The sequence below is a fragment of the Salminus brasiliensis genome, chromosome 18 (assembly GCF_030463535.1).
Source record: "Salminus brasiliensis chromosome 18, fSalBra1.hap2, whole genome shotgun sequence".
Lineage (NCBI taxonomy): Eukaryota > Metazoa > Chordata > Actinopteri > Characiformes > Bryconidae > Salminus > Salminus brasiliensis.
Genome location: NC_132895.1, coordinates 12394551 through 12419555, shown reverse-complemented (window position 1 = coordinate 12419555; position 25005 = coordinate 12394551). Strand labels below are relative to the sequence as shown.

The 25005-nt window shown below is 39.1% G+C and overlaps 2 protein-coding genes and 4 non-coding genes across 9 annotated transcripts in view; all 6 read right to left on the bottom strand.

The window, feature by feature from the left end:
* Positions 1–4399: 4399 nt before the first annotated feature.
* On the bottom strand, positions 4400–7316 carry nkx6.1 (NK6 homeobox 1). Its single transcript, XM_072662309.1, has 3 exons — positions 6755–7316; positions 5733–5905; positions 4400–4645 (listed from the first exon to the last, which is right to left on the bottom strand). The coding sequence occupies exons 1-3, from the start codon at positions 7314–7316 to the stop codon at positions 4400–4402; spliced, it is 981 nt and encodes a 326-aa protein (XP_072518410.1).
* A 3742-nt stretch (positions 7317–11058) lies between these two features.
* The window catches only part of rpl17 (ribosomal protein L17), a 324928-nt gene continuing 310981 nt past the window's right edge, over positions 11059–25005 (bottom strand). For 3 of the 4 annotated variants that reach the window (XM_072661363.1, XM_072661362.1, XM_072661361.1), the window contains exons 2-7: positions 13249–13298; positions 12840–12880; positions 12204–12338; positions 11903–12001; positions 11440–11631; positions 11059–11139 (exon numbers count right to left, since the gene is read on the bottom strand). In XM_072661363.1, the coding sequence (XP_072517464.1) occupies positions 11092–11139; positions 11440–11631; positions 11903–12001; positions 12204–12338; positions 12840–12880; positions 13249–13288 (555 nt within the window). In that variant the 5' untranslated portion in view covers positions 13289–13298 and the 3' untranslated portion in view covers positions 11059–11091. Of the gene's footprint in view, positions 11140–11439; positions 11632–11902; positions 12002–12203; positions 12339–12839; positions 12881–13248; positions 13299–13936; positions 13972–25005 lie in introns of those variants that run through there. The other variant, XM_072661360.1, reaches the window with a different exon arrangement.
* On the bottom strand, positions 11789–11857 carry LOC140539966 (small nucleolar RNA SNORD58). The gene has a single exon (XR_011977864.1). It is a non-coding gene; the product is annotated as a small nucleolar RNA SNORD58 (small nucleolar RNA).
* LOC140539968 (small nucleolar RNA SNORD58) lies at positions 12086–12153 on the bottom strand. Its single transcript, XR_011977866.1, has one exon. It is a non-coding gene; the product is annotated as a small nucleolar RNA SNORD58 (small nucleolar RNA).
* Positions 12426–12490, bottom strand: LOC140539965 (small nucleolar RNA SNORD58). The gene has a single exon (XR_011977863.1). It is a non-coding gene; the product is annotated as a small nucleolar RNA SNORD58 (small nucleolar RNA).
* LOC140539967 (small nucleolar RNA SNORD58) lies at positions 13440–13511 on the bottom strand. Its single transcript, XR_011977865.1, has one exon. It is a non-coding gene; the product is annotated as a small nucleolar RNA SNORD58 (small nucleolar RNA).

The window sequence follows — 25005 nt, the reverse complement described above, 5'->3', positions numbered from 1 at the left end:
AAATGTATAAGCCACAACCTGATACCACTTAAGAACCACTCAAACAAAACAAAAGCTAAGAAATGTAGGGAATGGCATCGCTCCAAAGAACTTTTTTCGGCAACCTTTTTGGCACTTGTTCAGTGCCAAAATTGAGTATACTCTATTAAGGTTTCCAATCATTTGTCCCTGCAGCTTAATTAATACAGCAGTTTACAAGTGTATGTGTATATGTACTTGTACAGAAAACAGGTGATAAACTATGCAGGACAGGCCTTCTTCTGAGGGTTCAGAGATGCATGGTAGTTATTTTTCGACTAATTAACCTCACCTCCAACAAGTGTGCGATGGGATAGCAGCTCTGACCCTGGAGCATGTGGCCATCTGCAGCTCCGTGAGTGTGCCTGGATCAGTGCAGCCACCACAGCAGCACTGCAGGCACCCAGCAGATGCTACTGCCAGTCCCAGCGGTACGCAAGCCATGTTCACCACACCTGGATCACACTGATGTATTACTGTCCCAGCAACTTCGTAGAAATGGCAGCCAGACAAAAGCTTTGTTGGTCACGGTTCAATCATTTCCCCATTATTCTGTACAAAACAAGAAACTTGAAAGTGTTGTGCATCAAGTGCATTCACTCTATATCATGGCCAGAAAAAAATATATATATTATGGCTAGCTACCTCCACACAAACACAAATGATAATGTTAAATGTACAAACCATGCCATCTGGGTCTAAAACAAACAATCTTGTGAAGACAGCAAGGATTAGATGTAATTTCCACGAGTACAGAACGAGAAGGAATGAGAGCATCTATGTTTAATGTGGGCTACGCACAGAAGTTAGAAGGTACCAAAGCAGTGGCGTTGAGCAGATATTGTAAAGCAGCAGCTGCTAGAATGACGAGTAGCAGACCACAAGGACCCAAGTGGATACATGATGCCAGTTACACTGAGAAGCTATGACTTTAGCTGCCCTAACATGATATTGCTCCGTATTCCTCCTATCTAAAATAATCACACTTACTATAATGTACAGATGGATTGCGTGTTATACCACAACTATTAAAATGAGACATTGTTAGCACAGGGATTTATAAACTAACTATTTACTCCCATTAAATCAGACTTTCTCACAAATGGTGACAGAGCCATGTAATAATATTATTGACAGATTTAGCACAGATTCATTCCCAAAACAATGATGTTTGACAAACACACTTAAATAATGTGTTAACATCAACATGCAGTAAAATTCACATATCCTTCTGCTCTTAGTAGCTTTGAAAGACCGCTTGGTGGATTTCACCTCTTATTAAGACAGCAACAGTAGCTATGGTAAGCTATAACTTTACCAGATGATCTTTCTGATAGTCTTCAGCTTCCATGTGGACCTGTGAACCCGAGATGCTGGCCATCTTAACAACTAATTCATGGGGGTCAACCGGCTCTGATGTCCTTTTTTATTCCTGGAAATTATGTTTTGGTATGTGTAGCTAAAAAGCTACGTGAAAAAGTATTAAAAAGTAGGTGGAAATGATTATGTTTCAATAACAGTAATAATTAACGTTTTCTAGGGCTGCCAGTAGTGATGATCTCAGGTTAATCAGCGATGATATCTTCCCATCAGAATACTACAGCATGTCCTCAAAATGAAACAGCTCTAGTTACAATGTTAATGAGCATGCTAATATAGATATTAGAGTTTGAAGCAATCAGAGATTAATTATTGCAGATAAGAGTTCATTAACTTCTCACGCAAAAGTAATTTGATACCATATTGAAATCAGGTCATTGGCCTACATGTGTAGCCAAATAAGGACATATTCATTAAAATTCGAGGCGTTGAAGAAAATCGTTACACCCACGCTGCTTAAGCCAATGGCGACCAACTGCATAATAAACACGTTATATCACTGCATACTCTAATCGGCTAGCGGTATAAACACGCCATAAAATACGGTGGTGCTTTCATATGTACATTCAGCTAGCTCATTCACATTCACGGTCCCAAAATGTGAGGAGAAATCTATCAAGAAAGGAACTTAAAGCGGACATTTTTCTGGGGAAACGCAGTTCTTTTGTCGACGTAGCTTCAAATAGTTTTAGCTAGCTAGCTAATCAGCTAGGCTTGCCCTAGGCTATTTGCAAATTCTAGCTACATAAAATCTTAAACGTAGCTAAAGTGTAGTGTCTAAACACTACTAAAATGTATGTTAATGGTAGCTGAGTTCTCCAGTAATAACGAAAGAAAACAATTAACAAATTGTATAGGTAAGAAATGTAAAATTACCTGCTCAGCTAAAAATGGCTTTATCAGGCGCTTTTGAAAAAATCTCGCGCGAACACGCCGCGTTATTCTATATATATATATATATATATATATTAGAAATGATTATTATAGAATGTATATTGATTATTAATAATTATAAGAACGTTTAGTTTGAGTGTTGTTCTTAAACGGGGCTCTTGGTTGGATGGTTGCTTTTTAGAACTCTGGAAGCAGGTGTTCTAGAACCCTCCCAAGCGCACACTATGGTTTTCAGTGGTGTTCTAGAATAGGCGAGAATTCTACCCACTACCTATAAGCGTTCTCGATAGAACACAGGAAAGCATTCTAGAACGCGAGTTCTAGAGCCTTTTCATTTCCGCCACTCTTACAACGCTTCACTGTGTAAGACGAACCTCTTAAAATTGCCAACATTGAGATTTTCCCTGAACATTACTGTAAACAAAAATACTGTATTATACGCAGTTGCCATTTGTAAAATTGCGAAATATTTACTAACTGATTTAAATCTATCACTATCAGCAAGTTAAAAAGCAGCTCCAGCCTTCAGATTGCCGAGCTTTATGTTGTTACAGTGGCATTTAAAACAGGCTAAGATTAACACAGGCAGTTGAGCTCACTTTTTTAAAAATCACCCAGGCCAGAGCTATTTCACCTGCTTCTAATGTTTTTGGAGAAGTAGTCTGGATTGAGTTGAAAAGCTGCGTCTGTGCCACTCGCCTGTTAGAAATGAAATATCATGTTTCTGAGAATAACTCGGCTGAGTGGTTTCCAATTTTCAGAGAACACGCGGATCTAATCACGCGAGAAAGGCGCAGAGAATTTATTCCCAACATCAACTTACGACCACTGTGATCACCCCCCGACTTGTGCATTTTTTCATCCCCTGATAGAGGAAAACTGAAATAAACAAAGAATGCTGCAGCCTCTCTTAACTACTATCTAAAAGTAATAACTCCTACAGAGACCACGTGATGACACTGATGACACTGTGTTTATACTAACACCTGTAAGCTGTAAACACAAATCATTATTATTATTATTATTATTATTGTTGTTGTTGTTGTTGTTGTTGTTGTTATAGCTAATGTACAAAGTTCAGTGATGTACATACAACAACTACTACTAGTAGTCACAACAATAATAATGATAATAATAACAATAATAATTTTAATAATTATTATTATTGTTGTTGTTGTTGTTGTTATAGCTAATGTACAAAGTTCAGTGATGTACATACAACAACTACTACTAGTAGTCACAACAATAATAATGATAATAATAACAATAATAATTTTAATAATTATTATTATTATTGTTGTTGTTGTTGTTGTTATAGCTAATGTACAAAGTTCAGTGATGTACATACAACAACTACTACTAGTAGTCACAACAATAATAATGATAATAATAACAATAATAATTATAATAATTATTATTATTATTATGAGAAGTAACCATATCAGCAAATAAAGGCAGGTTGATAATAATATTCATTTTTATTAAATAAAAGTGCAATACACACGAATATGCAAAGCGCATGTTCCGGATTCAAACACTGTTACAAACTGAAAAATTCATAAATTAAGTGTGAAAAGTAAAGAGAACATCCTTCTATCAGTATGAGACGAACACTATTCTTTATATTACAAATATAGTTTCCTTGTTAAACGGCGTTTATTATTTACACTTTCAGCCACATCAGTGGATGAACATCAGTTTAGGAGAACTGAACCCTCAAATGAAACCAGCTCGTATCTCCACTGAGCTCGTCTTTATTTTAAAGGGCTGAAGCTGATGAGTTTAGGTTGAGACTCTTACTGAAACCTGCTGTTATAAAAACAGCCCAGAGCAGGATCTGAGGATGAGTCGGGATCGTGGTATTTACTTTACAAAAAGAAAGATTTTACACATAAATATTCACAGTAATATAATGTCTGGACACCACTCACGCTCTTATTGTACACATCCAGCTCGCGTGCAACGTCTCTATTGCTGAGCTCCTCCAGAAGAGCGAGAGGCTTTAGCTTTGCGTCCTTTTTCACAGAACCACACGCGCGCGCGTTTTCAGAGCTGATACAGAGAGAGAGTGTGCCATTGTTCAGTAACTGTGGGTCAGTGTCCTCCTCTACGAGCCCTCGCTGTCCGGCGTGTGCAGCAGCAGCGCCGGGTTAGCTTTGTGTTTCTTCAGCAGCTGTGTGATCTTCTCGTCGTCTGAGTTCGGGTCTAAAGGCTTGTTGTAATCATCGTCATCCTCCTCGTTCTCTGAGGCTCCCTTCAGCCTCTCTGTCTCCGAATCCTGCTTCTTCTTAGCGGAAGCCATTTCTGCTGCGTGCCGCTTTCTCCACTTCGTCCTGCGGTTCTGAAACCAGACCTGTTCAAATAAAAAAAACATGCAGTTATGAATCATCCAGAACTGTCCCAACTACAAAATCATACGATCATTAATAACCACATCAGTAATACTATTAATAAATCAGATCAGCTAAAACCAGCGGACGAATAATAATAATAACAATAATAATAATAATAACAATAATAATAATAATAATAATAATAAACAAATTCGATACAAATGCAGATTTGTTCGCGTTAAAGTAGAAATAAATAATGCATGCATTTGTAATGATCCAGAATTAAAATATATATTAAAAATGGAAATTAATAACTAATTATTAGAATTTTCTGGAATAAGAACAATTATTAATAATTAATTAATAATTCAAATAATTTAACTTTTCTTAAACAAGCGCAAAAGTAATGTTTAATAATCCAAATTTGTTCAAATGGGAACAGTTATTAATAATCTATTATCCTGATTTGTTCAAATAAGAAAAATAGTTATTAATAACTCCTCAGACTAACTCAGGTCAGAAAAGACACATAGAATACTGTATTATATATATATATATATACTGGCAATAGCAAAAATAAAACAATACTTGGAAAAATAGGAATAGCAAAGATAGCAATAATAAATAATAACAGACTTCACGGTTAGTTATTCAATTTCTTTAAACTGTAATAACATTAGATTGTTTTATATTTATTAATAAATATCCATTTATATATATAGAATATGCGTGTGTACATATAAAATAGTTGTTTTTCTATCTTTCACTGTGGCTTTTATTTATTCTCAGTTATAACTGCAGCAGTTTTCTTTTCTTTCTTTTTTTTTTTTTTACTTTTTTTTTGTTTATTTTACGCGGGGAAATAATAAAAATAATAAAAAATAAAGTTGTTGTTCTGCACTAAAACATGTATGTTTGATTCCCAAACTGAAAGTATATCTTTATCAGGTGTAGCTGTATTTTATGTTAAGCTCCTATTGATGGTTTGTTGGATTGTTAAGAACCTGTTATATGAACTGTAATAACTGTAATAATAACTGTTCCCTTTTAAAACGCTGCGCTGTGTTTGTGTGTGCGCGCGCGCGTCTGTGTAGCGCTCTTCCTCACCTTCACCTGGCTCTCGGTCATTCCTAAAGAGTAGGCCAGGCGCGCGCGCTCCGGTCCTGCTAAATACTTGGTCTGTTCAAAAGTCTTTTCCAGGGCGAAAATCTGCTGTCCTGAAAACGTCGGTCGAGTGTGTTTCCTCTTCCCGTCCTTATCCAGCAGCACTGAGTTCTGATCTGAAGAGCAGAACATAAAGAACATGAACTTCACACCAACTGCTCCTCTGCATTCACATAAGAATATAAATTCAAATTCAATAATAATAACTGGGTGATTTCTAAAGATAAAATTACAACAACAAAAAAAAAAATTAACAAACAAGAACAGCAGGACTTCGTTCAAATAAGAGGTGGTTGGGGCTGTAGGCTCTCGCTGTTATTGATGTAATGCACTACATTTGTTTAGGTGGTGAACCACAAGTTCACTAAGTGAAGCTGTCTGAGGTTGAAAATGTTCACTCATAAATCAGGTCAAGCAGGTCAGGTGAGGTGAGCGTTAAAGGCCTTAGAATAAACCTCTACTGTATTTCATGTTCCTGCTAAAATTATTTTTGTTTCACAGTAGAGAATATCAGCTGAAACTGGAATAAACAAGAGTGTGTTTTCTATATTACCTGAGGTTTTACTAATTAATTAAAAAAAGACATTAAAATATGGAAACACTGCAACCACAGCTACAGGCTGAAGCCCTGATCACCTCGGACAGACAAGGTGGACATGAGGAACATCTGACACCTTATAGAAGACACCGTAAAACTGGTTTATGTATCTTATAGAGCCAGAATTTATAAGAAGTTATTTTACTGTTAAAGTACTGTTTACACTATTATTATTTTATATATAAAATGATATTAATACATTTATTAGTGAACTAAGTCAAGTGAAAGACACCTGATTTCCCCAGCCTGCCTGGTGTTAGTGCTGTATACCTGTCAGAGCGTTATTTATACAATTACAGCTTAACTACAGGAGCTTTACAGTAGATTGAGTAGTGAACCAATTCAGCTCGCATTTAGAAGCACTTACGGGGTGAGCATGTGAACCTGGCATCCCTCCAGTGGGGACTCTGGACCACCCCGGGCCAGAAGATGGGGGTCCTTGGGGGCAGCTCGGTCAAAGGTTTGGGGTAGCGACCCACAGCCACCGCTGCTGCCGCCGCCGCCGCTCCGGGGCTGAAGTAAAGGCCGGGGGGTGGAGGAGGGCTCAGGCTGCTGAAGCGGGGCAGTCCGGAGAGCAGGCCGGCCGGAGAGGAAGCTGCTGGCCCCGTTGAAGAAGAGGAGGGCGTGGTGGAGACCACGCAGGGACGGCTGAGGATGTCGTTTATCCCGTGTGGGGTGGCAATTCCGCACTGAGCGGCTGACGGGGGTCCCGTTGGTGTCTTAGAACCCGGAGAGGAGGCAGGGAGGCCGCCCGGGTTTGGGGAGGCCGAGGTGGGGGAGGCTGAGGAGGAGGATGAGGAAGAGGGCAGCGGGTAGGAGGGGTACAGCGGCGCCTTCAGCTCGGTCATGGTGTGCAGGGCGGCCAGGGGAGGAGGGCCGAGAAGGAAGGAGCTCTGACGGGACCCGTCCATCTGACCCACGGCGAGCATAACCACCAAAAAACTCGGGCACAGAAATTAAACAAAAAAAAAAAAAAATGGGTCTGAAAGTAAAAACTCGTGGATTTTTAAACAGAAGTAGTTTTGCCGGCTGTGCAGAGAGAGCAGAGGAGCGAGGGCAGGCTGTTCTGCATCAAAGCAGAAAATGGACAGCGGTCATAAAAAGCATCGCCTCGAGCTTAAAAAAAAATAATAATAAATAAATAAAGACAATAATGAAACAATACTTTTGGGAGGAAAAAGTAAAAAATCAAAATCTAATAAAAACAGGCTTTGGTTTAAAATTCCCAGTCAGTCAGAGCGCCGCGCTGTAATCATCCTCACAGGCGAAATCCAGACAGCTCGTTAAAACACTGCACATCTCGGAGGTGAGGCATTCTTCTTTTACTCGCGACTCAGATGGACAGATAGAGAGTGTGTGAGTGTGTGTGAGAGAGCTGCCCGAATACAAACGCTGCCATTCAGCGCTTTGAAATCTATAAATAAAAGCTCAGTCTGTCTCGGCGGTTCACACGGAGAGCCGCGAGATAATAAACCGTTTTCATCAACCCGCGGCTTTTTGCAGCGAAACTCCAAACTTTGGTGGATGTGGCTGAGAAAGTGGAGCCGCTCACCGGTGCGCGATTGGGCAAAAGCGAGCGGTGACGTGGACTGGGGCAGAACTGAAGAACACCCCTCATACACCCTACACCCCCCCCAGCCTCCCCCAGCCTCCCCCACAGCACTGCCTTCATTGGTTCTCTATATTCACCGCTTTCATTTGCACATTAAACAGAGCTGCCGCCCACTATTACACATAAAACAGGAGCAGGATTGACCGAGTCCATCCGAGAGCTCAGTTCAGAGGATCGCCGGGCATCTGCTGATCAACAGGGATGCTTTTTATTTTAACAGGTGGGATACATATCACAGATCCATGTAACGAGGTATTAGCATATTAGCCTTATTAATTCTGTTCATTTAATAGACCCGAGCTCGAACTCTGATGCCAAATGGACTTTCTTATTTTTGTCCTTAAATTTTTACCTGCTGACTTTTTTGAGTTTTTTTTTTTAGTTATGACAAGCACACTACTCAGTACTTCAGGCTTTCAGGATTTCAGTCAGTTAGGCAAACCCTATCCAACCCTACCCATCCAGTATTTCACCCTAAGACTGTTATACGGTAAATGTAGCCCACATAAAATGTCAACCCACATACTAGTGCCTATGTGTAAATGGGAATGTGTATATCTGCAGGCCAGCTTATTTATTAATAAAAACAATAAAAAAAATAAAAAAAACAATACTGTGTGTGAATATATATATATATATATATATGGTGTTCATAATGTGTATTTATTAATGCACTGAGATTCTCACTCCCCTTTACACCTGTATAAATGTAACGTGACAATAAAAAAAGTGATTCGATTTAGGACTAAATAATCACTCCATTGTGATTCGTCGTGTTTGAGTGTATTAAAATCACTATTTCAAAGCTCAAAGCTCAGTATTTCCAGTTCCCATAAAATACCCAGTTCATCTAATCAGTCCTTCATTGAAGTAACTCAGGTGAGCTGCACTGGTCGGTGGATCTGGTGGAGTTTACAGAGAAGTCAGCACCCAAACCTGTGTTCCTCTAACCAATCACATCAGTAACCTCACTGACCAACATTTTCTCACCACAGTAATGATTAAATAATGTTTATTTGTGTTCATTCTAATATTTACTGTGTTAATGTCACAGGTAAATCGTTTTTCCTGGCTGCTTCAGACAGCACATTCAGGAAATAAACAGTATACCTGAAGAAAAAGAGCTGAACAGGTACCAGTGTAAAGGTGACCTTAACTGGTAGAGAGAGTGTTTAGTACGTTTAGTACGATGCTCGCTCGACCGTTTAATAAATATGCTAAGACGCTTTTGAGAAACACGTCCTATCCCAGCCCAGCTTCTCTGAAACGTCCTAACGTGTCCACACGTTCACAGTTTAAGAAAGTTTAAAAAAGAACTTTTAAGAAATGATCTCTATATTATTTTAAATGTTGGTTAATAAAGATGTCAGTAATAGTATTCACGCCGCTGTTACCAAACTTTTGAATTTTTTTTTTTTTTTCATTTCTTTCTTTTTTTTTTTATATCAGGAACAAATAAAAGCCTAAGTCGTAAAATAGGCATAAACATGTCTCAGTTGTAGTGATCTGGGGGAAAGGGGCGAAATGTTCTGCCTCATTTGAATGGCGGACACCTGGAACTGCTGCTGACTGAACCACCAGCCTCCTTTTTAGCGGTACTTTAGCGCCCTCTGGTGGCAAGACCCTGGACAGTGCACGGTTTTATTTTAGGGCACGTTTAATTATCACTGTTGTTGAACGCACTTCTGACTAAACTGCACTAGAAGATTATTTTCCAATGGTTCACTCTTTGAACTGCATCACAACATAACTTCATTTCTGTATTCATTATTTACCCTTGAAATGTTAGTGGAGAAAACACGTTAATAAAAGATACCAGTATGCAAACGCATTTTTTTCGGTTCTTGGTGCAGTAATAATAATAAATAATAATAATAAATAAATAAAATAATAATAAAAAACAAACAAAATGTTCTTAACCCCTTTTTATTTACCCCCCCTCCCCCTCCCCCTCCTTTAAAACTCGTTGAAACTACATGCAACGGACTTTGTGGTATTCCTGGCATATTAATACAATATTAATATAATCATCTTTCGATATTCCGCGTTTATAGATAAAAATACAGATAAAAATCACACATCAGTTACGGTCCGAGCTTAGTTTATTAGGCGAGAGACTCCAGGATTGTGGTGCCACTCGTGTACCAAATCTATAGCTTTGACAGCTGTGTATGTAGAGCACTAGTAAAAGACAAAACACAGGCTTAAACACAGACTACACAGCTTCACCTTGATGCATCGCGAACATACTTTAAATATTTTTACATTATTAAATCTGCTGTTTTTATGCTTGAAGTACACTTGCATTAATCATCCGCTAGAAAACGGTAATTGTATATGGTCTCTAACCTCATGTAGTAAATTTATCTATGTTTTTATCTAATAATGTAAAGATAATTTATCTAAATTATCTAATTTATTTATGGTTTTAATATAAAACCATAACCTGTTATTTCATGTGCCTTTTCTAATCATTAAGTAAACGTCATTAGCAGTTTTTAATAACTAGCAGTGTGATGCTCTACAGTGCACAAACCTTCTGTGCCAAAAATCCCCAGATACTTTTTAGTTATATGCAGAAACAGGTCCATTTCAGCCAATGTCTGCAAACAATTCACAATGGCTCCAGTTACAGGGTAAACTTCTAAGATTAAACTAACCAGCACAAACCGTCACATTATTATACCACACCACAGAGAGCATTAGGTCCCCAGTAGCACACCTGGTATTCTCAGCTTCAATACCAACCAAGTCCCAAGATGTCCACTGAAATCAGTGCTTTGGATAAAGCCCCTCCAGGCACAACTGTATTAACCTTCACAGCTGGAGAAAAATAATTAAACTTCTACTTCCATTTTATTTCACATTCCCTAACCTGTGTCCTAGAGCACATGCCCTACATATTTTGGCCGTTCCCAGCTCAACACTAGCCCAAAAATTACCCAGTCCATCTTGCATGGGAATTAAGCACCAGTCCTGTGCATGTTTAAAATGTGAAAGGGTTTGTAAATGGAGACATTTAAGAATCTGCCCATGACAAAAAGAACGACACTCAAGTATTATTGGGTACGAACGTTGGAATTTATTTACATTTACTCCCGAGCCATAAGTTTCTGCTTTTTCAGCTTCTTCTGGGAAACCTACGGAAAACAGAACAATGACAAGTAAATCAAAAGACAAAAGCAACAATGGTCACTAAACCTCTTGCTTGAGACCAAGTCATTCTATTGAATGATTGCTTTGATCACTTTTTGCTGAACTACTCAGGAAGGCAGGGCTACAGAACTACTTTTAGCGTTTCCCCAATTTCCCCCCAATCTAGACATCAACCTTGAAAAATGACACTAAAAAAGTGGCGGCTCAACTCAAAACGGTCCCAACACGTCATTGTAGCCACCAATAAGGAATTGTACAGTTGGAAAAAATATGTAAAATAATACCTTTTTCTTCTGGGCAACCTCCTCCTCAGGTTTGGGAACAATCTGCTCCTTCTCAGTGAGGATCATCTCAATATGGCATGGGGAGCTCATGTAAGGGTTGATGCGTCCATGAGCACGATAAGTACGCCTGCGCATCTTGGGGGCTTTGTTCACCTGGATGTGCTCGATCACCAGAGAATCCACATCCAAACCCTTAAAAAGGAAGATATGATCAAATACACATCTGTGAGATTGGTGTCCCTGAGGCCCACTGATAACTTGAGGTATATCAAGATTCTTGAACCCATCAGTGACTTATGCAGTACCAGTAAGTACAACTGTATACAATAAAGCCGTTGCACAAATACAGGTTGCTCAGATTTAAAATGAGTAGTTTCATGGTCAGTTTCAAAGGTGTCCTAAGACGTCATCACTGCAACCCTTAATGCAAATCACAATCTTAATTTTGCATTCATTCAAATACCTTAAGCTCAGCATTACTCTCAGCATTCTTCAGCATGTGAAGGAGGAACTCTGCGCTTTTCTTGGGCCAACGTCCCTGGGTCCAGTTATGCTGCTTGGCCTATGAGGAAAAAAAAAAAAAAAACTATACTGAAAACTGAGAAAACTCACAGTCCATTAATCAGTCCATTAATATAAGTGCCAGGCTGTTCAGATTACTAATTGGTTTTCAAACTAAATTTCAAAGGTGTCCTAAGACTGTCATCATGTCAACCTGAGTACAATGCATTCATCAAAAGACCCTTCCACAAAAAGATTCTTACCTGGGCACAACGACCAACACCACCATTGTAACGACGGAAGGGGACACACTGGTGCTTGACCACAACATCCTTCAGGTACTTGGAGGCCTTGCGGATGTGCATGCCTTTGATGGCCTGGGCAGTCTCACGAGTGTTCTAGAAAGGGAACAAAGATTTAGACAAAACCTTAATACATCTTCATAACTTCATAATACAGCAAAAACTGCAACCCACAATGGCAAAGCTGCTCAGAAATTAAGTTCTTTTCATCATTAATGCAAAGGTGTCCTAAGAAATCATCACTGCAGCTGGATATGCCACATGGTTGGAGAATGGACATACAATCCTAGGTAATTCCATCAGGTTGCAAGGTCTTAACACTTAGGACAAGAAAATAACCCAAAACTGGCATTTGTAGTGCCGTGTATTGCTTGCAATGGGTACATCTGCAATGTCTTTAATCTGTACACTTCATAATGTACAGCAGGGGTCAACACAGAACAGTAACAAAAGCACAAGCCTGCCATGTTTAAGACATGACCAGAAACACCAAACAAGCACAACTTACTATCAATACTCACGAATATGTACCAGATTAAGTTTAGAGATTAAAAGTGATATCCATGTTTCAGCAATGAAATAAAAGCTTAATTTTACCTTGAAGTGAACACGGAGGTTGGAGCCCCTCGACTTGCATGCTGTTGGGAAAGACATAAAAAAAAAATTAAGCCCATGAATGGTTAACATGAACATAACCTTTCTTTGCCATAGGTCAAAACACCCACAGCTGATGGCAGTAAAGCCCATACCAGCATATAAATCCACACTATACCTACAACACTACTAAGCAGACAACTATTAGCAGCATACCAGCTGCCCTACCCTGGGCCTGGTGATCTACCAGTGTTCATATTCGCACAGACATTAACCAAACAACCATTGCAGCTACTGAAGGATGTTGCATCTAAGCACACATGGCAGCAGACCATCAGGACTCACCCATCTTACATACACAGCACACATGGTGCTTTCCTTGCCCATTACAACTCAGCAAGAACATACTTACACTTAGTCGGGTTCTCGGGGTCGAGCGAGTAGCGGACCATTTCTGCAGGTCTGTAGAGAAAATGTATAAGTATATTAGCTAAATTAACAGTAATTACAGTGAAGCACAAATAGAGACATACTAGATTCATACATTAGCACTACAAGCTTAACCAAGAGTTCAAAATAAAAACTATCACACACAAAAGGCAGGTTGCTCAGATCTTTTTGCTTAGTGTTTTCATCGTTGGGTTTCAAAGGTGTCCTAAGTTGTCATCACTGCAACCCTTAAGCCGGCTAAACGCAGAGCGCCCCGTTCACACAGGGGGTGTAGCTGAACGGTGCTAACATGCTAACCAAGAAAGGCCAAATATAGCCCACCCAGGTTACCAGAACTCGACTAAATACAAAAACGTACAAATCAGACCCTTAGCAGTCAATAAAATCCGTGTACCTCAACTCGCCTTGCGACAGTTTACTACCAGTACAGTACCCGCCACCAGCAATCGTGGCAACAGGACCCACCGGACAGACAACCGAGTCTATTTATTAAAAATCCTCCTCTATACACCACCATAATCAAACATATGGTAAAACAGAAGTGTTATAAACATGTCAATGTGAGATTGAAGTGTAAACCTTTAGGATTACAGCGATATTCAGCGGATAAAGTTGTATTAAACTCGCTGAGCTCCATATTGGACACTTACGCTCTGAGGCCGCAGAAGGGAAGAGGAAGCGCTAAGCATTCTGGGAGAACAAATGGAGTCCGTCTTGCTCGGCGGTGTGAAGGTCTGCCTTTGAAACGGAGAGCGCCGCTCAGCGGCAGGACGTCCTTCAGCACTCAATAATGCAGAGTGCCTGAAGTATTAAGCTAAATACTCGAATTATTACATATTTTTTATGACTTGCCTCAGTTTTATTAACGATTTGTTAAATAAAGGGGACTATTTATTAAGGGGCTATTTATTATTATTATTTATTAGGGACTATTTAAGGGGACATTATTGTGCACAGGGCCACTAACGGGACACTGTCTTTCAGTTGGACACTTGTTGTTATTATAGCACTGCTTAGTATTAAATGTAGGGAACAAGGAATTATGTGTTTACTTCTCATGTTTCGTGTTATTTAAGGACTTTAGAAAATTATTATGTTCACAGAATTCATGCAGTATTTAAACTCATCACTATGAGGAGAACTGAAATAATCTACTTCAGTGCAAAAGTAATGAATGTTTCCCTTTTTCATTAATTTCTTTAGACTAATGCTTACTTTCTCTGTCATGTATGTCCAAAGGAATGTGAACTCCACTTAGATTCATTCGTATGGGGTCGAGGTTCTATGTTTTATGAATCCTTCCTCAAAGTGATTTAAGGGCTGAGATAACAGGGCCGTCATGTGGAGTGAGATGCATTACTTACAATAGAAACAGTGTATTTCTGTTTTTTATAGAAGTGTCAGAGGTTTATATAAGTATGATGGCGATACAAAAAAAATAACATGGCTTTCTGAGGAGAAAGATAGAAGAAGTAATGAGGAGTAATAAGGAGTCATCAAATAATTCAGATTAACAAAAAAAAACTAATTTGTCCTCCCACTACATAGTATTTGCATACATTCATGAAAATAAACAATGAAAGACTGTAAAGCAAGGTGTTATCTATAAACATCTGCACTTGTATAATTGTATAAACATGTATTATATATTAATTATGTTTCACCTCTTATTATACCTCTCACTTATAGTCAATTTTCACTATAAAAACATGAAAGTTGAAAATGATCCTAATATGGAAAATTATTTGACTTTTAAAACTATAATACACAGCCGATGCCATTGACCTCTATCAATATTTAATCTCATAATGAGAGTAATTTAATTCCAGCAATTAATCAATTATATCAAAACAGTAAAGCCCACTATCAGCTAATTACTTGCTCAGATGGTTGGACCTGGAAGTCCTGGATTTTCAACATGTTCAAGCATCTATAAAATAAATGTCCTCTTGAAAGTCCTTCTGTTCAAGAGAACTAATATAGATTTACAGAAGAAGTTCCTTTTCTCAGCCACTAGATGGCAGTCACGATCAGACTCAAACTATGAAGTATGAAATAGTATGAACCCTCCTGAAGTCTACCTAAACCTGTTCCTGTTTTTCTGCACCAATCATTAGCTAGTGATCAGGTCTTTACTACTTTACTATTTAAAAAAAGTGTTTCACCTCATATAGTCATTTTTAGTAATTTTTCTAAACATTCAATATGGTTTTAAAATGGAAATTACTGCACTTTTGAACTATACATAAATGTGATGGATATTTAATCCTAGAGAAACCTAAATCTAGCAATTAATCCATTGCTAAATACAGTAAAAAGAATTCCACTTTTTGGGTTATTGTAAAATCATGGACTGTTCTATTATCACGCCCTTCTATTTGTAAATTTACAGAAGAAATGCCTCTTCTTAGCCATCAGATGGCAGTCATGGATAAACTCAAAACAGTATGAACCCTAAATATTATGCAGTATAGAAATAAAATATAATATATAAATATAATATAAATAATATATAAATATAATGTCTGGCAGTGTCTTGCGGGATCTCTTGATTCCCCCCCTGCCACCTATAGTCTACCTGAACTACACAGTCCTCTTTTCCTGCACTTGAGTTCCATTATTAATGATCAAGTCCTGCTTAAGCTGAAGCAGGTGTGTAGCGGTTGGTGTAGCAGAGTGGGTAACAGCATCATTTCCTTCACTTCCTGACAGACTAGGGTTTGATTTCCTGGTCAAGAAAGCACAGCAAGCAACACCCAGAAGAAGTTGTGGCAGAGAATTCTAACACTATGTTCACCTACCTGTTTAATATGATTCAGATATTGCTCTGAATGAGAGCGTCCGCCAGATGCCATGAATAGAAGAGGAAATTTATATCATTTATAGGGTTAAAAATGAAGGCATATTTAATGTTTAATACTAGGCTTTGTATATGTATACAGGTTCATGGCAGACTTTTAGCACATCACTTGAATAGTTCACCCCACATAGCGCTACACACTTTTTGCAGAGGTCAGCTGTGGCCTACAGGTTGGAAACACAGGCTTGTGCCTGGAAGATGCACTATGATTCAGTCCCATAACCAAATTTATCTACTAATGTCCTCGGCCTGTCAGCATTTACACTTTCTAACACGTCTGTAGTAGTGGTTAGAGCACCGGGCTATTGATGACAGGGTTGTGGGTTCAAGACCTGGGTTCAGCAAGCTGCCCACCACTCTGTGCATGTGTGCTCACTGTCACTGTGTGTGTTTGCTCACTAGTGAGTATGAGTGTGTGTTTGATAACTGCTCAGGAAATCCCATCTGTGTCCAACACAAATGATAAATGTGGTTGTCTTGTCTTTAAACAACCTTCTCACTTTAGGTATACAAAGTCTTACTGCTGCTATAGTTAGCTAAAGTTAAATATAATGCAATGGCTAAAAGTGCTTCAGACAAAGATGAATAATAGATGTTGAGGGGCGTGATATTCAGCAAATAAGAGCACTTGGCGTGGGGGGGTGGAGTGGGGCAAAAGGCATTTGGAATGAGCTCAGAAATTCTTTTAGAGTGATCCCACCGGAGCCAAGATCTCAATATCACAGCTTTCTTTCCTGTCAAGAGAAAGAATAGTGCAAAGTCTCCTTTTTCTCAGAGCAAAATGCTGATTGGAGGAATGCTGCTTGCTAGCTTGCTGCATCAGTCATACGCAGCACAGTCTAGTGTTTCCTGCCCCTTCCTGCCTTCAACATCACCACCCTATGTCTAAAGCTAACCCCTTATAGGTTCTATGGGGTATTTAAGCCAAACATAGGTCCACCTCTGTCAGGTAAACATAGATGCAGGCTGTTCTGTTTAGCTCTCTGAATGCTCCCCATGCCAGCCTTTACTTTGCTGTTCTTGTCTAACAAGATGGTTTGTGCTACTGCACAGAAACCGATGCGGTATCGAACTGCTTTAGTGTCCTGCCTGGAAACTTGCTGAAGCTGGTGGGTTGAATTACGACGCCCCCTTGAGAACAATCCCAGAGCACCTCAGGACAGCATTAGCGCCGTTCCTGATCAATGTGCACGGAGCCCTTTTCTAACAAGCATTACATTACAGCAAATGCGCAGGACTTGTTCCGTGTGATGACATTATATTGATTCATAAAGGCAGCACAATACAACGCATTTTTACTCCTCAGCCTTTTTATTTGCAGCTCTAAGGATCTTTCTAATAGACCAGCTTTTGTGTCTTCATCATGCTCTCAGCATCTCTCTGTATTCGCCCTTTGAATGATATTGACATGCCTGAAATGTGGCTCTGGCTCCACTCTGGCTCTGTCCACCACTTTTTGCTGACTCTTGGCCTTCTGCTGTCCTGTCCTTTCCAACCCACCACCACTAGCCAGCCATGTCATTCATTAGATGTAGCACATCTTAATATGTTTTCAGTGCTGCCCTCTCTGCAGCGCGCTAATGGATGAGTCCTTGGATGAGTTTCTAAAGAATTGAGTAATCCATTTTAATCATGTCTCCTGGAATACCTTCTGCATACATTTCCACTTCTTATGGCTCAAACCTTATTGCTGATGCAATTTAGCCTAGTCCTCCATCTTACACTTACACACACACTCGCGCGTGCACACACACACAACTCAGGAACATTTTTTATGAGATCACTATTAAACTGAGTGATGTGCAACCTGAAGATGCTGAGAATGCAGTGTGCTCATCGCTATGTTACTGTGTGGAGCTGCTGGTTTATGGAGGAAGACTTATTGCTGAAGCTGGGTAGAGATAGCTGAAGAGCAACATTTGAGAGGGTGGGGGTAGAATGAATATACAAGAGAGAAAGAAAAATCACTTCTAAACGCTTTAGTGGATCACTATTATGGATCACTATAAAAGCTTCTTCAAAATGACTTTTAAAGGCTTTACTGAATTATTTCAAAATACTATTCTGATTCACCTCTAAATTATTTACAGAATCTCTTCTAACAGCATTTCTGATTCACTTCCAAATTATTAACTGAATCAAATTTTAAATTATTTAATGAATCCCAGCAGTTTTTACTCATTCATTTCAAAGATTTTACTGAATCACTTCCAAATAATTTACTGTATCAATTCGAAATAATTTATTGAAGCATGTCTAAAAGACTGAATCATTTCAAATAGCTCTCTAAAGACTTTGCCTTCAGTTTTAAGACATGATTCAGTAAAGCCAATAGAAGTGATTCTCTAGAACATTTAAAAGCTATTCAGTCTTTAAAAGCGTTCAAGTAAACATGTTGGAAATTATTCAGTAAATCATAGGGTGTGAAATAGCAAGGCATGGTTTTTCAGATTCTGAATTTCTGAATTTCAGTGATTCAGAAAGTAACTATGTGATTCAGTAAATTCTTTAAAAGTAATTCAATTAATTATTCAGAAGTGATTCAGGAAACCTTTTGTGAAGTGATTCAGTAAAGCCTATAAAGTCGTTAGAAGTGATCCAGTAAAGCTTTGAAATGTGTAATATGAAATATGTAAATCACTTTTAAAATGAGAATTAACCTGTTTAACCTTTTAACACATGAGAACTTGGTACTCTTATAGGGGTCACCACTCGTATAAATTGAGCATGAGCCATAATGCCATTTAACCTACAACTCTCAGCTTTTAGCTTTCATACCATGATCAGATGTGTTCGGCACCAGGAAAACAAGCAGCTAAAAACAGCAAAAACAAAATAAAAGTAATTTTTGAAGACTTCTCATTTCTTCAGATACTATACCAACCCTTGGTGCCAGTCTTAAACTGATAGTGGATATAGTTGGACATAGTCTTGAGAACTATGGATATAGCTGGGAACTATAAATATGTAGCTACTTAATAATAAGCTTTAGTGTATGGATATCCGTGTTATGTGGTTATGCTCTTGGCTTATGATTCTTCTTATAGTTATTAACTGCTTATTATCCAGTAACTCCTTTTTCTACAACTTTATTACTCAGTAACTACTATTATGTGTAAGTTAAAGGAGAGGAATATGTGTTATTAGTGAGGAATGGATATCCATTATTAAGTGCTTGAGGGCTTTAAAATGTATGGAAAAATCTATGGTGTCATGACTGAGCTACGTCCTGTCCGTCTGTCTGTCCGTAAGTCTGTGAGTGGGGAACTCTCATGCAGTGCTGCAGTGAGCGTCACTCTTCCTCTCAGCAGCCCCCCCCCCCCCTTCCTCCTCCTCCTCCTCCTCACTGCAGAGAAGCAAAGAGGGGAACAAGAGGAGGGGGGATATAGTGATGGAAAAAGAGACTGCAGCACTGCAGAAGCTGGGCGTTGGCTCCAAATTAAAGAGAGACGAAGAGAACAGGAAAAAGAGATGTGCAGAAGAGGGAACCCGTATAGACAGGGGAGTTTTTTAGGGGTGGGTAGGTGGGGGGTGTAGTCAATAAGACATTTCAGAGTGTTAACAGGATCGCTGAGGAGTCCCTTCACTGCTCAGTGAACACATTTTATGAGAAATGTCATCTGCCAAGCTGCAGTCAGAGCAGTTATCATTCCTTGTTGTTGTTTATTGATGATCTTTAATGAACCGGGGACAGCACATGCTACAGTCAAAGACACGCTCTGCACTGAAAGAAGTGAACCAAGGTTTCTTGAATCAAATGTGTATATCATTTCCACATGAGTAAATATACTGCATCAACATAATTATTGCCAAAGTACAATGTGCAGATGTATTTCTGTGTATGCAATACATTAGTATCCCATAGGAAAGGGCTGGATTTGTATGGAAAAGGGACTTTCCAAAAAAAAAGCTTTTTTGATGTTTTAGCTGCAACAAGTGTGATGGAACGTAATATTTAATGCTAATAAGCAAAATAAAATGTATAAAAACTCCATTTGGGTTTTAAAAGCAAGTCTTTTTTGATACATACGTACTTGAGTCATTGAGACAGAAATCATATAGTCATATATGCAAAGTATTATTTCATTTATTATTAAATAATTGATTCACACTTTAAAGGGCTAACTTTGTCTTGGAAGCAACTTTAAGTGAGCATAGTATGTGACTAAAATATATATTTTTAATTGTTATTTATTTCATTAGGTTAGTCCATGCAATCAATTGTTAGTCTATATAATTATTTATATAATTGGGTTATATTATGTATATTATAGCTGTATTTATTAATATAGCTGCATTTATAGTCAGGTTTACTGTTTCCTATTTGCCACTTCTTACTACTATTTTAAGTGCCTTTATTATGCTGCTCTCTTGTTTCTCTTGTTTTGCTGCTGTAAAAACTGACTTTCCCCGTGGGATAAATAAAGTGATCTATCTATCTATCTATCTATCTATCTGTCTATCTATGGTTTATGTCAAGTCACTGACATAACACTGAGACATTTCATCTGCAAGAAGATACAGAAAAGGTTTTGGTCCCACTTTATATTAAGTGTCTCTATTTACTAATGTTACACATTAACACTCCCTGCAACAACAGTGTGACCACTGATGATGTATTCACTGTTACAGATGGATTGCAGTAGTGTAGCTTATGTAATTGAATATGTAACTTCACTTCTGACTCAGGTGTACTGCAGTAGTTGTAGCAGCATAGTGTCTCAGAATCAGAATCATTTTATTTTGTTACATCCATCCATGCATCTTCCCCTTCTTCCTGTTCAGGGTCGCGGTGAGTCTGGAGTCTTTGCGAAATCTTTTCAGCAGCCATACCCCCCTGGACCAGGTGCCAGTCCATCGCAGGGTACCACAGACAACCAATCACTCACACACACACACACACACACACACACCATGTGTTTTTGTATAGTCGGGAGGAAACCGGAGTACCCAGAAGAAACCCACACGGAAGAACACACCAAACTCCTTACAGTGGATTACTACCCAGGTCCCTGGAGCTGTGCGTCCCGCACTACCTGCGGCCCACCAAGTATGTTACACATACCAGGAAACTCTTGGTTTTGGTGAGTGCACACATGACATGTAACATTATAAGCAGACTAGTACAATAATTTATAAGCAAATATATAAACTAAGAAAGGATATAATAAGAAAATGAAATAAATAAATGCTAGACAAGAAAGCGAATCATTGCTGTCAAACAAAATACATTTGCATGTTTGCCTTTTTAACATAATTTGCATCTGGCAGTCATGTGTCAAAATTTCATGATGAATGGGCCAATAGCTTTAAAATTTTACTTGGAATAAAATCTTTAAGTTAAGAAGGTTTTTTTACTTTTCTACTGTAAATTCACTGCTTAATTGTATTTAATGTATTTCTTTATTTTTTACATGTACATGTACATGATGCATTTTAGGCACATAAAAGAGTTCTAGGCCATAGTAAGGGGGGTGCTAAGATCCTACTGCGATTGATAAGTGCCACAGCTCTGGGGAAAAGATATTAACATAACTTCAATAGCCCTGAGTCTTTTTCAAAGGAAAGGGGCTGAAAGTGTGAGGGAAGGTGATGTCCAGGGTGAGAAGGGTTGACTATAATCTTGCCAGCGCAGTTTGTGACTTTGTGTCTTGAAGTCTCCAAAGTCTGTTGGCAATGTACACTTGATGATCCTCTTTGCTGTTCTGATTACTGATTATGCACTGGGGTTTGGCTCATTCTTGTGAGGTGGACGAGCCAAACCAGATGGTTATGGATGATGAGAGAATGGACTTGATAATTGCTGTATGGAACTGGATCATCAGGGCCTGTGGCAGGTTGAATTTCGTCAGCTGCCTCAGGAAGAACACCATCTGCTGTGCTCTCTTGGCAACAGGGACTGTGTTCTTCTCCCACTTCAAATCCCTGGATAAGGTGGTGCCCAGGAACTTGAGTGCCTACACTGTGGATACAACAAAGCCATGGATGTTGAGGGGGTAGAGGCTATCAATGATTTTCATCACTACAGAGCTCAGGGCAACCAGCCTGTAGGCATTTAGTCCTGTAATGTTCATTTTTTGGTACTTCTTTTGGGAAGGGAGCAAAGTTTCAGTGATTTATATGATAGATCAAAGTGGTTGTTGAGACAAAATCTGGACCTGGAGATTTGAAGAAATGTGTGATGAAGATCTGTAAATTCCCCCATGAGCAGGAGGCAGGAGGTAAATGAGCCAGGCTGGTAGTAGAAGAGTTTGGGATGGTCCTTTGTACTGTCCTTTGCACAATGAAACTTACATTAGAACTTATTCAGGTCATTGGTGAGCTGGCAGGTGAAGTTTTTATAACTTTATTACTGGAAATCTCCTGGAGTTCTTTCTAAACTGAAATTGGGTTATTTTGAGTATTTTTTCATTGCTGCTTTAATCTCTTTCTCCAGCCTGTGTTTGGCCTATTTCACCCACACTTGGGTTGAAATGCAGCTGATGGATGGTATCACGCTGGTTTTGAGTTTCTGCCTGTATGACAGGATGAGGTGAACAAGTCTCTTGTCGGAATGCCTGAGAGCTGCTCGCATGATAGAGCAATACAAATCTTTCATAGTGGTGTAGTGGTCCAGAACCCTTCCTTCTCTTGTCTGTACTTGGACATCTCTTTCATTAAATTGGCACCATTTAGGTATTCCAGAGTGATGAGTAGAGAGCCCAGATTGTCTCTTTCTTGTTTCTTATTAAAAAGAGATTGAGAGGTTGGTGTATCATTGTCGGTAACAACGCTATCGTAACACTGGGAAGACTAGGATTTGATTCCTCGGCAGGACAAATACACCACTCTACAGCAGTAAGAGTCTTTAAGCATGACTGTGCATTTTGAGGAGTGCGAGATACATGGCGTCCAAGATAAAGACATCTGCCCAAGTTCCTGCCTCTCTTACCCTCCTCATTAGGTTGAGAAGAGCCAGAGCGCTTGTTGTGAGAATTTCCAAAAAAGTCCAATGGTTTTGGAATAAACTCTGGAATACCTTTTGGTGAAACCCTGTCCCTCAAGTTCTCTGTTCCAAGTAACTAAAGTTGGCACACAACAGGTAGAAACAGCACACCAAGGCAAACCTCTGCAGCGTAGCTGTTTTATGTTCTGCCGTTTCACCTGTTAAACCTATTGAGATACACTTGTGTAACTGCATAATTCAAAACTTAAGTTAGATACATTGTCGTGGTCATGCAAAAACCTTGTATCTTTTTTTTGTCACTTATTAACATAGAGCAAACCTGGCAGTTGTTCTTTACATTGTGTGATGATGAATGGGCCAATAGAAATGCCCAAAAATGACTTGGAATAAAATCTTTGTAAACTACCTTCCATTTGAAGTTATGTAAAGTTGTCATTTTGGATCTTTTACAGATTTGTTCATCTGTGGTATTGTAATCCATTTATAACAGTATAAAAACATCAGCAGAAGTTACTTTGTTGTAAGCACAGACATTGTACCAATTTTTTTGTACCTGTCTTCTGATTTACAGAATTCTCAAAGGCTTACAGGATTTCTCAGAAAGAAGATGGATGAGTCAGAAAGCCAGAAAGAGGTAACAGAGAGAGAGAAAAATTAGCTTCATAATTTTTTGCAGACTGGCCTGCCACTTTATGTACACAAGGCAAAAAACTCCTTATATTAATCGCTCTCTTCAGTGAGTGACAGTGTTTAATTACCCAAACTACGCCTTTGATTCATACACTGTGAGAAATTCTAAAACCCTTCACATTCCCAGAGGAATGTAGCAGGCCTCACTTTTAGTTAGTCAGGGAAAAAACAGGAAGCTAGATTACTAATAGCTGCGCTTAGAGTTTTAAATATTTAACGAGAGCAGTCTGCAGAGGCTGACTGAACGCTCGCTTTCAGTGGGATGCCGCGGGATTCTGTCTTTTTCAGGAACGTCTTTTCATCAAGGTCTTAGAGAGTTCTCCTGAGGTTCGGCAACAGCATGACAAATACAGCACAGTGCACACACACACACACACCACTCCACCCAGCACCGAAATTAATGCAGACGATAGGCAGGGAGCTCAGACGTCTCCAGAGAGACACATGCTCTCTACACACACTGCTATTTTTCTTTCATCTCCTATAATAAAACAAACGGACGCCCACATATATCTCTCAAAGTGTGCACAGAAAAATGTGGGAACAGTGTCTTCTGATGTGAGCTAAAAACAGGTTTTCCTAAAGTTTTTTAGTTTTCCCTGAAATTGAGAAGATGTGAAGATGCTGTTTAATATGATGTTGTTTAGAGTATTGTAAACATATCTACACAAATATAAGTAATATGAGGTGAGTACATAATTACATATACAAAGTGTAAATAATGATAATACTTTCACTCAAATACACTCACATGCCAAAAGTAATGAGACAGGAACTAGGATTGTGTAGGACCCCATAGCCTGGGGAAGTGCAGCAACTTAACGAGGCACTGATTCCAGAGGTGGATGGAAAAACTCTGAAAGGATGTTGAGCCTTTCTATCTGGACAGACTCCCACAGCTCTGTGGTATTTGTAGATTACTCCCCTGAAATATCCCATTATTGTGGAGGCACATAAAGTCCATGAACAGGTGCAAATGGGCACCAAGCAGTGAAATGTAGTGGGCATTGGTCAATGACGTGCACAGTGCCATGATCTGATGAGTCATGATACCAGTTGTTTTGGACTGATGGTCAAGTTCATGTGTTGCAGACCCCATCTAACCATGGACCCCAGTAGTCCAGTTCTTTAGGGTCCAGTTAGTTACCTCAGGAGGCCAGGGTGAGGCTCTGTGTCCGTTGTCATAGTGATAAACAAGGCACTTTGGTGGTTCTTCTGTTAAA